This window comes from Lithobates pipiens, unplaced genomic scaffold, assembly GCF_037356315.1.
Source record: "Lithobates pipiens isolate NorthernLeopardFrog02 unplaced genomic scaffold, aLitPip1_a1.2 Scaffold_10, whole genome shotgun sequence".
Taxonomy (NCBI): Eukaryota; Metazoa; Chordata; class Amphibia; order Anura; family Ranidae; genus Lithobates; species Lithobates pipiens.
In genome coordinates, this window is record NW_027507686.1 from 142,611,004 (window position 1) to 142,623,497 (window position 12,494).

At 49.9% G+C, this 12,494-nt stretch overlaps 2 protein-coding genes across 2 annotated transcripts in view; one reads left to right on the plus strand and one right to left on the minus strand.

Annotated features, from left to right (window-relative positions):
* Positions 1-442: 442 nt before the first annotated feature.
* On the minus strand, positions 443-10,994 carry TIPRL (TOR signaling pathway regulator). Its single transcript, XM_077458327.1, has 2 exons — positions 10,839-10,994; positions 443-1,720 (listed from the first exon to the last, which is right to left on the minus strand). Exon 2 carries the CDS (start codon positions 1,699-1,701, stop codon positions 877-879), a length of 825 nt encoding a protein of 274 aa, XP_077314453.1. The 5' UTR covers positions 1,702-1,720; positions 10,839-10,994; the 3' UTR covers positions 443-876.
* A 21-nt stretch (positions 10,995-11,015) lies between these two features.
* Positions 11,016-12,494, plus strand: part of CNEP1R1 (CTD nuclear envelope phosphatase 1 regulatory subunit 1) — a 41,446-nt gene continuing 39,967 nt past the window's right edge. Inside the window, exon 1 of the mRNA XM_077458339.1 lies at positions 11,016-11,171. Within this exon, the coding sequence (XP_077314465.1) occupies positions 11,147-11,171 (25 nt within the window). The 5' untranslated portion in view covers positions 11,016-11,146. The remainder of the gene's footprint in view (positions 11,172-12,494) is intronic.

The window sequence follows — 12,494 nt, forward strand, 5'->3', positions numbered from 1 at the left end:
TGTGTGTGTCTCCATCCATCCATCCATCCGTGTGTGTGTGTCTCCATCCGTGTGTGTGTGTGTGTGTGTGTGTGTCCAGCCTACCTGTGTCCCGAGCCTTTGTCCCGAGCCTCCGTCCCGTGTCATGCCGTGCCTTGCCTTCGTCCCGTCCCGTGTCGTGCCTTGCCTTCGTTTCGTCCCGTCCCGTGCCCTCTTCGTCGGCGGCCATTGTAAAATTCAAAAGCCGCGCCTCCTCCTTCGCCTGTGATAGGCGGAACACTGAATTTCCCAGCAGCCTGTGTTCCGCCTATCACGGACGTCGTATCATCCTCGTCCGTAGTACGAGGATGATACGACGTCCGTGATAGGCGGAACACAGGCTGCTGGGAAATTCAGTGTTCCGCCTATCACAGGCGAAGGCGGAGCCGGAGGCGCGGCTTTTGAATCATAGAATGGCCGCTGTCTGTCTGCTCGACACGCTGATCGAGCGGGCAGACAGCGATGACTCGAGTATAAGCCGAGGGGGGCACTTTCAGCCTCAAAAAAGAGGCTGAAAATCTCGGCTTATACTCGAGTATATACGGTATATATATAAAAGGTGCGTTGACACTTGACTAGTACTTGAAGTCACTAGTAAGCAGGCATCTTCAACCACTATCACCAACTGAATTCCCATGAACTGTGCACATTTCCAGTATGTTAACTCTCCACAGATGGCCTAGAATTAAATATATGTAGACCTACTAAGGCATCTTGTATTGCAAAAACATTTGTAAACAACTGTAATCTGTGTGGTACTGTACTACAATTGTGCTTTGATGAAATGGGATCAATACTTCTATTCACAATTACTTTTTTTTGTTGCCAACTTTAGATCATGTCTACTCTACGAAGAATTTATGGGGTTTGTGTAATTGTTGATGTCGGAGAGTCACTTGTGTCTTCTTGCGGTATCAATGGGAATTCTAACTTTTCATAAATTGCTTCCATCACAGGTAAATACTGAGAAATCTCATTGGGCTCTGTGAAAAGAGGTGGGGGCACATGATTAAGGTTGCTGATTTTACTCTCCCTGGATGTGTATTCTCTCAGCATATACTTTTTGTCACTTTCGTGATAAAGTCGTGTGTCATTCATTCGGATAAGGACACCATCTACTCTCAAGAAGAATCTAAGAAGAAGGAAAAAACCAGAAGGCATGACTCTAATTTTAACACTTAAGCCAGATACGCCATGATCATGGAGCTCATCTTCAAACAACAAAACCTCCTCAAAAAACATGATTTGTTCTCTCGTCTTCAACTTTTCTGTGTCAATTCGTTCAGTAGTCGTGACAACATTGAATTTCAGGTCATTACCTAGTAATGTTCCTTTATAGTCAGTTGTGTAAGTCCAGTCATAGGGCTTTACAATTTCTTTGCTATGTTCGTTGTCTGACCTGCTCTCTTGCCACTCTTCAGCACAAGCTACCCTTACAGCTCCTTGCTTCTTATTGACTCTTAGAAGAGCATCTTTAGCATTAAATTCTATCCCAAAGCCAGAGGAGTGTTGAATTCTTAGCACATTGTCTCCAAACATCATCTCAGGAAGACAGGGCATGTGCATTTCTTCAGCTAGTTTTTCCACATCAGCTGACTTCATAATATGAGTCTTGATAGCAGTGAGCTTCCATGGTCCAAAGTTAAAGTCTTGATTACTGCTTTTAAAGCCGTGAATCATCATAGCTAGCACCAATAAAATCCTGAAAACAAAACTAAAATAAGTCAGTAGACTACATCAATACAATAAAAGTATATTTAAGAAACATCCAGTGATCATTTACTGACTTTGGGGTTGATTTACTAAAACTGGACAGTGCAAAATCTGGTGCAGCGGTGCATGGTAGCCAATTAGCTTTTAGCTTCAGCTTGTTCAATTAAGCTTTGACAAATGGAAGATGATTGGTTTCTATGCAGAGCTGCACCAAACTTCTCCAGTTTTAATGAATCAACCCCTTTATGCCTATAATCTCAACACAGGCACACTTTAAAAAATAAATAAAAAGGAAGAGGGAGGGGGGGTGGGCATAACCACAAGAACATACAATTGCATTTGAGATCAATAGAAATTAAATGTTAAAAAAAAATGTAGTTGATCCCTCCTACTGCAATACAGTTTCTCTCCACCCGCATAACACAGATTACGCTATCCGACAAACTCTCCAGCTCGAGACACTATAGACCAGTGATGGCGAACCTTGGCATCCCAGATGTTTTGGAACTACATTTCCCATGATGCTCACCTACACTGCAGAGTGCATGAGAATCACAGGATTTGTAATTCCAAAACATCTGGGGTGCCAAGGTTCACCTAAACTGCTCTAGACTAATGCCTAGTCAGGTCATACTAAAAAAAATAAGAAAAATATATATTAGTGGTGGTAAACAAAGGATAGTTATAACTTCTAGGACACACACACACACACACACACACACACACACACACACACACACACACACACACTGAAAAGCAAGTCAGCTACCATTGGTTACAATTTGTGTTCACAAGGTTTTAGTGACCGCCCAAATATGATTTGTTTTGAAAATGGTTGTAGACCTTTACATATAACCAGTGAAGTCTCTAGCCTCTGGTGTCTATGTCACCTAACAAATCCTCCTAAATCAGTTGTACCTGTTTATCTGCAGTCTTCTCTTCAGCTGTTCAAAGTGCAGAATTTATACAGCTTGTCTGAGCCTTAAGAAAGCAGGGGGAGCTAAAAATCACACTCTGAAAATCTCAGTATGAGGAGCTCTGAAAGCTGATTGGAGGGGAGGGACATACACCACCAACCCTTCAGAAAGCACACAGGAATAGAGCTGAGGCTGTCAGTCCAGTGCGCTGGAGGTCCCACCCCTTGTCATCAATCTTCTCTTGGTGTCAGGAAAACGTGTCAGAGTTGACTCATGCAGATAGCAGCAGACAGAAATGCCACTCAGTGCTCTGGATTGAGACAAGTACACACTATAGAGGGACATGCTTTGTTTATATTTCAGGCCTGAGGTTTACAACCACTAAGGTAAAAATGCATAAGACACTGCACATGTGGTCACTAAGAACTGCATAGGATTAAATTGAATATGGATCCTACATTTTGTGAGAAGATCTGTCTAGGCCTTCCTTAGCTAACCCTATTAGAAGAGAAGTATGGCCACAGCCTTTCTTCTGGGTCACAGAACAGCACTTACTTTTGCTCTCCTGTGACTCAAGTCAGCCGACAGTAGGCTAAAGGCCACTGTCAGCTTACATCAGACTCGCTCCAGGTTCTGGAATGATCCCGACCATATTGTATTGTCACCCAGCTGCCTGAATGACAGTTGGCTTTGGCTCTCAGCACGTGGCACAGAGCCAAAGCCAGGTGCGCCGACCCTTTTCCAGTGAGAGCTGCTCCTAGCAGGCCGAAAGCTGTGCAATCTGCAGTCATGTGATTGCTCAGGTATCTATTCTAGAGCTGGCAGAAACAGCTTCATCATCACAAAGATCCTGCCACATTGAGGTATGCATGTTTTTTTTGGAGATGGTAATGTTATATGTACTAGAGGTCGACCGATATATCGGGCCGATATTTGCCGTTTTTTAAATAATCGGCATCGGCCAATTTGTGCTGATAAAAAGCCGATTTAGAACTACAGCGGGACTTTGAAATAACTTCTGTATAGAAGTCAGTCTAAGTTGACTGAGTCGTCATGGCAACCCTTTCCTCCTCTCTGGGCAGACTGCCAAGAAAAGAACAGAAAGATACAATGTTTACACTTCAATGAATGAATGAAATCATCTCTGTGTGTAGAAGTTCTCAGTTTAACCATTTAAAGACTAAATCTTTTCTGACACTTGTTGCTTACAAGTAAAAATCCTGTATTTTCTGCCAGAAAATCACTTAGACCCCCTAAAAATGATATATATTTTTTTAGCAGAGATCCTAGGGAATAAAATAGCGGTTGTTGCAATATTTTATGTCACACGGCATTTGCACACAGGTCTTTCAAATGCATTTTTTTGGGAAAAAAATACACCATTTAAAAAATAAAAATAAAATAAAAACAGTAAAGTTAGCCCATTTTTTTTTTTGTCCAAAAGTTTTGACTACCTGTTTTTATTTAATAATATATATATATATATATATATATTTTTATCTAAATCATACATACAAGTAAACTGATTGGAGGTTTGTTTTGTTTAATAAATGTTTAAGTGTAATTTCTGTATCACTTATGAAGGCCGCTTTCACACTGGAGCGGGCAGGCGTTGACGGTAAAACGCAAGTTTTAGCGGCTCTTTACCATCATTTTAGCGGTGCTATTTGGCTGCTAGTGGGGCACATATAACCCAGCTAGCGGCCAAGGAAGAGGTTAAATGCGCCCATGAAGCACCGCTGCCAAATCGCATTGCATGCGCTTCGGCAGTAGTGCCCATTCATATCAATGGGCAGGAGTGGTGGAGGAGCGGTATACACCACTCCAAATGTGCTGCTTGCAGGACTTTTTTTTAAGATCCTGCCAGCGCATCGCCTCAGTGTGAAAGCACTCTGTCTTTCACACAGACTGCAGGGGAGCCATTTTACAGGCACTTTACAGGCGCTATTTTTAGCCCAAAAGCGCCTTAAAACGCCCCAGTGGGAAAGGTGTGTTAGATTAAGGGAGATTAAAAATAAATAAAATAAAATCGGCCTAACATATCGGCCCAAAAAAAATCGGCATCATATATCGGCTATCGGCCGCCATGATTTCTAAATATCGGCATCGGCCAGAGAAAAACCCATATCGGTCGACCTCTAATATGTACTTTGAGTCAAACTAGTCTGTTAAAAGGCAATACTATGTTTATAAATGCGAGGCCAGCGACCATCTTTGTTTTGCTCAGCTCTGTTTATTAGGCGTGTGTCCTTTTCACCCCTTGCGTTCCCTGAAAATACTACAATAAAATCTGACCTGTAAAAATATACATTTTCAGTCAATGAAACGATTCTGCTGCAAACAAAAGTCTGTCCTTGATCTGTTGACCCCTAGATTTACCGTAAATGCAGATTTATTTTCAGCCTATTGGATTTCACATCCAAAAAAAATTTGTGACCATTTTCACACTTGCCTTTTTTTTCTTTTTTTGTACGTTTTTCATGCACGACATAGTGTATGTCATGCACTATATTACCAAAAGTATTGGGATGCCTGCCTTTACACGCACATGAAATTTAATGGCGTCTTAGTCCATAGGTTTCAATATTGAGTTGGCCCACCCTTCATAGCTATAGCAACTTCAACTCTTCTGGGAAGGCCATCCACAATGTTTAGGAGTGTCTATGGGAATGTTTGACCATTCTTCCAGAAACGCACTTGTGAGGTCAGGCACTGATGTTGGACGAGAAGGCCTGGCTCACAGTCTCCACTCTAATTCATCCCAAAGGTGTTCTATCGGGTTGACCTCAGCACTCTGTGCAGGCCAGTCAAATTCCTCCACGTCTTTGTGGCCCCTGTTAGTGCACTGGTGCGCAGTCATGTTGGAACAGGAAGAGGCCATACCCAAACTGTTGCCACAAAGTTGGGAGCATGAAATTGTCCAAAATGTATTGGTATGCCGACTCCTTCACAGTTCCCTTCACTGGAACCAAGGGACCAAGCCCAACCCCTAAAATGCAACCCCACGTCATAATCAAATGATTTGGACCAGTGCACAAAAGCAAGGTCCATGAACATAAGGATGAGCGAATTTTGGGTGGACTTGACTGGACTGCATAGAGTCCTTACCTCAACCCAATAGAACACCTTTTGAATGAATTCAAGCGGAGACTGCCAGCCAGGCCTTCCCGTCTAACATCAGCGCCTGACCTCACAAATGCGCTTCTGGAAGAATGGTCAAACATTCCCATAGACACTCCTAAACCTTGTGGACAGCCTACCCAAAAGAGTTGAAGAGGTTCTAGCTGCGAAGGGTAGGCCAACTCAATATCGAACCCTGTGGACGAAAACTGGAATGCCATTAAAGTTCATGTGTAAAGGCAGGTGTCCCAACACTTTTGGTAATATAGTGTATGTGCCAAAGAAGCTCCTGCACTATTCAGGTGCAGAGCTTGGCACATTTTTACCACTTTTTCAAGTGCTCCAAGAATACTACACATTTTTTGAGCATTCCGCGAATGTGAATGTAGCCTCATTCTTGTAGTATTTTTACATTTTCATTCTTAAAATCTTTAGGCTGGGTTCACACTTTTCTGGTGTGGTGCACATTAACCTGCTTTGTATAAAAGGTAGCCATTTCAATGAATGGGCTGGAAACACACCAGAACATCCCAAACCTCCAATCCCACAACATTTTTGGGAACACAGTGCATGGTAGTGGTTTACCATGCATTGGAGCTCCATTGCCTTGGGACTTCCATTCAGAATGTACCACAGTAGAAAACTGTAAACGGCTAATACACTTTTACATCTTGGTCACACTTGCAAACATCTATGGTTTGATACAGTAGGATATAAGATCTTCCCAACACTTAGTAAGTAATGCTATTTACAGTATATATTCATGAGGATAGACAGCACAAACCACCCTAGAGCAAAATAATTCACAAGCTATTACCAGCCAATATAGATTATGGCCTAGGGTGGCAGAGCTGCAAACATGTTGCCAGGTTGTCTATAATAAAAGGGTCCAAATGTTGCCTTACATGCTGGGTCTTAACTATTGCCAGCCTACATCATTGGGCCTTGGGTAGCTATGACTTGATTTGTTTTGGTACTGTATGCGTTCAGGGCCATGCAACAGGTCCTGCACAGCTGTCAAATTTTGACATGTGGATGTGCCAATGCAGCTGATGAATCTGCATCCAACTCTATAGGCTGCCAGCACACAGCTAGGGGATGGATACAGGCACAAAGACATTGTATACTCCCTGGGCTCAAGGTAGGTGCTGGGGATCTAACAGACTTCCTGCTCTCTCAAGACAGTAGAAATTCCCCCTAAACTACCCCTTTTTTGGAAAGTAGGCAGTCCAAGGTATTTAGTAAAAGTTTGAGTGAGTTTTTTTAAAGTTGTCTTTTTTTTTTTTCTGGAAAATTAAGAAAATATTTTTAATTTTTTTTTCACATACTGTCACCTCTATCATATGATTGTTGTGTCAATCAGGTATACTTACTGGTGACAATATGTTAAAAAAATTAAATAAATTGTAAAAACATTTTATTAAAATTTTTACAACTTTTTTTTTTTTATACTACTTCTTGTTTACATCCTGTCATCAGAGCAGCTCATTGTCACCATAGTGACACTGTCCTACTCTAGGGGGGTGGTCAGGGATATTTTTTTACACTGTTATTGCTTATAAAGTGAAGATTGCTGTATAATCAATAGCTTTAGCTGTGATAATGGGTTAACCATTCATGAACAGCTTGCTTTTGGTAGTAATCTGTGATTGGCTACAGCAAACCACATGGCACAAGTAGCTAGGTACAATGTGATAGCTGTGGACAAATCACAACATTAACAAGCTGTTCATGAATGGTAAACTTTCATGACAGGTTTACATTGTTATCATGCAATTGTTATGACCAATGATAGTGATTATATTCACAATCAACGTGGGTACGCCGCACGCTCCTAACCCGGGACCAGCACAAAGATGTACATGTATGTTATTGTGCTTGCATATGCTGCCCCACTGCAGTATATTTACTGTGGCGGGTCAGCAAGCGGTTAACCGATTGGCATCAGCACCTCTCAGCCTTTAAGGGGTTTAGGATGCCAGGAGGAGGGGTTTATGACTGTGATCGTCGTGATTGGCTGCACAGATTGGGGGGGGGGGGGGGCGAACCGGGCTGCATGGGGGAGGGTTGGTCCGAACCCGGGCTGCACAGACAGGGGGTGCCCCCCAACCCGGGCTGCACAGACGGGGGGCACAGAACCGGGCTGCACAGACGGGGGGGGGCACAGAACCGGGCTGCACAGACGGGGGGGGGGGCACAGAACCGGGCTGCACAGACGGGGGGGGGGGCACAGAACCGGGCTGCACAGACGGGGGGGGGGGCACAGAACCGGGCTGCACAGACGGGGGGGGGGCACAGAACCGGGCTGCACAGACGGGGGGGGGGCACAGAACCGGGCTGCACAGACGGGGGGGGGGGGCACAGAACCGGGCTGCACAGACGGGGGGGGGGGGGGGCACAGAACCGGGCTGCACAGACGGGGGGGGGCACAGAACCGGGCTGCACAGAACCGGGCTGCACAGACGGGGGGGGGCACAGAACCGGGCTGCACAGAACCGGGCTGCACAGACGGGGGGGGGGGCACAGAACCGGGCTGCACAGACGGGGGGGGGGGGGGGGCACAGAACCGGGCTGCACAGACGGGGGGGGGGGGCACAGAACCGGGCTGCACAGACGGGGGGGGGCACAGAACCGGGCTGCACAGACGGGGGGGGGGCACAGAACCGGGCTGCACAGACGGGGGGGGGCACAGAACCGGGCTGCACAGACGGGGGGGGGCACAGAACCGGGCTGCACAGACGGGGGGGGGGGGCACAGAACCGGGCTGCACAGACGGGGGGGGGGGGGCACAGAACCGGGCTGCACAGACGGGGGGGGGGGCACAGAACCGGGCTGCACAGACGGGGGGGGGGCACAGAACCGGGCTGCACAGACGGGGGGGGCACAGAACCGGGCTGCACAGACGGGGGGGGGGCACAGAACCGGGCTGCACAGACGGGGGGGGGGCACAGAACCGGGCTGCACAGACGGGGGGGGGGCACACAACCGGGCTGCACAGACGGGGGGGGGGCACAGAACCGGGCTGCACAGACGGGGGGGGCACAGAACCGGGCTGCACAGACGGGGGGGGCACAGAACCGGGCTGCACAGACGGGGGGGGCACAGAACCGGGCTGCACAGACGGGGGGGGGCACAGAACCGGGCTGCACAGACGGGGGGGGGCACAGAACCGGGCTGCACAGACGGGGGGGGCACAGAACCGGGCTGCACAGACGGGGGGGGGCACAGAACCGGGCTGCACAGACGGAGGGGGGCACAGAACCGGGCTGCACAGACGGGGGGGGCACAGAACCGGGCTGCACAGACGGGGGGGGCACAGAACCGGGCTGCACAGACGGGGGGGGCACAGAACCGGGCTGCACAGACGGGGGGGGGCACAGAACCGGGCTGCACAGACGGGGGGGGGCACAGAACCGGGCTGCACAGACGGGGGGGGGCACAGAACCGGGCTACACAGACGGGGGGGCACAGAACCGGGCTGCACAGACGGGGGGGCACAGAACCGGGCTGCACAGACGGGGGGGCACAGAACCGGGCTGCACAGACGGGGGGGCACAGAACCGGGCTGCACAGACGGGGGGGGCACAGAACCGGGCTGCACAGACGGGGGGGGGGGCACAGAACCGGGCTGCACAGACGGGGGGGCACAGAACCGGGCTGCACAGACGGGGGGGGCACAGAACCGGGCTGCACAGACGGGGGGGGGGCACAGAACCGGGGGGCACAGAACCGGGGCACAGACACAGGGGGGGGCACAGAACCGGGCTGCACAGACGGGGGGGGGCACAGAACCGGGCTGCACAGACGGGGGGGGGCACAGAACCGGGCTGCACAGACGGGGGGGGGGCACAGAACCGGGCTGCACAGACGGGGGGGGGGCACAGAACCGGGCTGCACAGACGGGGGGGGGCACAGAACCGGGCTGCACAGACGGGGGGGGGGCACAGAACCGGGCTGCACAGACGGGGGGGGGGCACAGAACCGGGCTGCACAGACGGGGGGGGGCACAGAACCGGGCTGCACAGACGGGGGGGGGGCACAGAACCGGGCTGCACGACAGGGGGGCACAGAACCGGGCTGCACAGACGGGGGGGGGGCACAGAACCGGGCTGCACAGACGGGGGGGGGCACAGAACCGGGCTGCACAGACGGGGGGGGGCACAGAACCGGGCTGCACAGACGGGGGGGGGCACAGAACCGGGCTGCACAGACGGGGGGGGCACAGAACCGGGCTGCACAGACGGGGGGGGCACAGAACCGGGCTGCACAGACGGGGGGGGGCACAGAACCGGGCTGCACAGACGGGGGGGGGGCACAGAACCGGGCTGCACAGACGGGGGGGGCACAGAACCGGGCTGCACAGACGGGGGGGGCACAGAACCGGGCTGCACAGACGGGGGGGGCACAGAACCGGGCTGCACAGACGGGGGGGGCACAGAACCGGGCTGCACAGACGGGGGGGCACAGAACCGGGCTGCACAGAACCGGGCTGCACAGACGGGGGGGCACAGAACCGGGCTGCACAGACGGGGGGGCACAGAACCGGGCTGCACAGACAGGGGGGGCACAGAACCGGGCTGCACAGACGGGGGGGGGCACAGAACCGGGCTGCACAGACGGGGGGGCACAGAACCGGGCTGCACAGATGGGGGGGGCACAGAACCGGGCTGCACAGACGGGGGGGCACAGAACCGGGCTGCACAGACGGGGGGGGCACAGAACCGGGCTGCACAGACGGGGGGGCACAGAACCGGGCTGCACAGACGGGGGGGGGGCACAGAACCGGGCTGCACAGACGGGGGGGCACAGAACCGGGCTGCACAGACGGGGGGGGCACAGAACTGGGTTGCACGGTATTGGGCTTTGAATCACACCTACATATGGAAACACGGTGTGAGTTGAAGCCCTCCCCGCTGTGTACCCCGAGATGTACCTTTCAGCACAGCAATAACCAACTGCAGCCAATAGAAGTCCTTCCTACCTATAATTCCCCACATTGCTCGCCAACACAAGCCCTTCTTTGCCCTTTTGTCTACCTCAAGGCCTGCACAGACCCAGCACCATACTCACCAAGCAAAGCGCCGTGCTCCTGTCCTGATACATTACCCACGCCAGGCGAAAACCAGCCAAACGCTGAGCTGCGCCGGATGATTGGCTTCTACCTGCTCCAATCACAGAACTGACGTGATTCCCGCCCCGAGCATCATCATCTACCACGACTGAATGAAGAGGTCAGGTCGGGGGAGAGGACTGGGTAATGGCAGCGAATCAGAGTGCGCGAACTTAGGTTGTCTGCCAATCGTAGCCAGCGTTACATAGGAACGTGTGGAGGTGGAAGCTGAACAGGAAGTAAGGTGAAGTAAACAGAGCAGGTAGAGATGAATTCTCTGGAGCAGGCTGAAGGTGCGCTATAAGGGAAGGGGAGTTATGATATGTGGGGGTATCGTATGTGTTACAATATGATAATTGTACGGGGTAACATTGTGTAGTTTGTTCTGAGTAGTCCAGACTTCCCATTGACTCTGACCTCACGTGTGTGCGCTATGTGCTCCTGATCACACTTCTTTTACAAGCAGCACTTGTTTTTGCTTCTCTTATTGTTTTGGTTTAGCTTGAGTTTGTGTTGTGAGGAGAGCACCCAGGATTCTTCGTTAGCCAAATATTATTAGATTTAAAAAATAACAGAATCAACAAGTTGTATTCCGTTTTTCTAGGTTGAAACCAAAAGCTAGTCAACAAATAATTCCAAACTGGCAAGTGATGGTTTGTTGTTTTAAAGAGGAAGTAAAGACAGTTGAAAAAATTAAATAAAAAAAGGAACCTGCAAGGCAAAGGCATAATGAGATAGTATGCTTAGCATACTAGCTCATTATGAATCACTTACCTGAAAATGAAGCTCCCAAAGTGGTCCTCCATCTTCATGTCCGCCGCTGCCATGGATCCCGGAGTGACTTCTGGGTCTCGCTGCTCCGCCGCTGTGATTCGACGGAGCAGCAATGACGTCACTCCCACGATCTGCGGCCTGCCCAGTGTGCCTGCGCGCCTCTGTCTGTCTTTTTGTAAATATCTCCTAAACCGTATAGGTTTAGGAGATATTTCTTGGACCTACAGGTAAGCCTTAATCTAGGCTTACTTGTAGGTCAAAGTGGTTTGTAAGGGTTTACAACCACTTTAAAACAGAACTTTACTTATAACAACTCGATAAATGTTCTTGAGCAGGGCATATATATTCCGCATTAAAGAGGAAGTAAAGTCTCTGAGAAAAAAAATACACCCTGCAAGACAAAGGGATAATAAGCTGGTATGCATAACATACTGACTCATTATGAATTACTTACCTGAGATCGAAGCCCCTGTATTGGCCCTCGTTCGCTTCCTTCCAACGCCGCCATCTATCCCGGAGTGACTTCCGGGTATCGCGTCACTCCGGTGCGTGCGCGCTGGTGCCGCTACTAACTGCATGATCGCCGTCAGAAACGGCACGCTCAGTACGCGCGCTGTAGTCATCAGTGCTGCTATTTCTGCAAATACCTCCTAGACCTTTTAGGTTCGGGAGATATTTCTTGCACCTACAGGTAAGGTCCTAGGCTTACCTGTAGATTAAAGTGGTTTTAATGGGTTTACAACCACTTTAATAATTATGCTACCAAAATTAGTGTGGGCTATAAATTGCCTCCAGCATTTTTATTGCTTCTTCTTGCTGGAGGCTGCCATTTTAAGCCCAGA

What these genes read in the sequence shown, in the direction of transcription:
- TIPRL (XM_077458327.1), bottom strand. Translation starts at nt 1,701, where the DNA reads ATGATGATTCACGGCTTTAAAAGCAGTAATCAAGACTTTAACTTTGGA.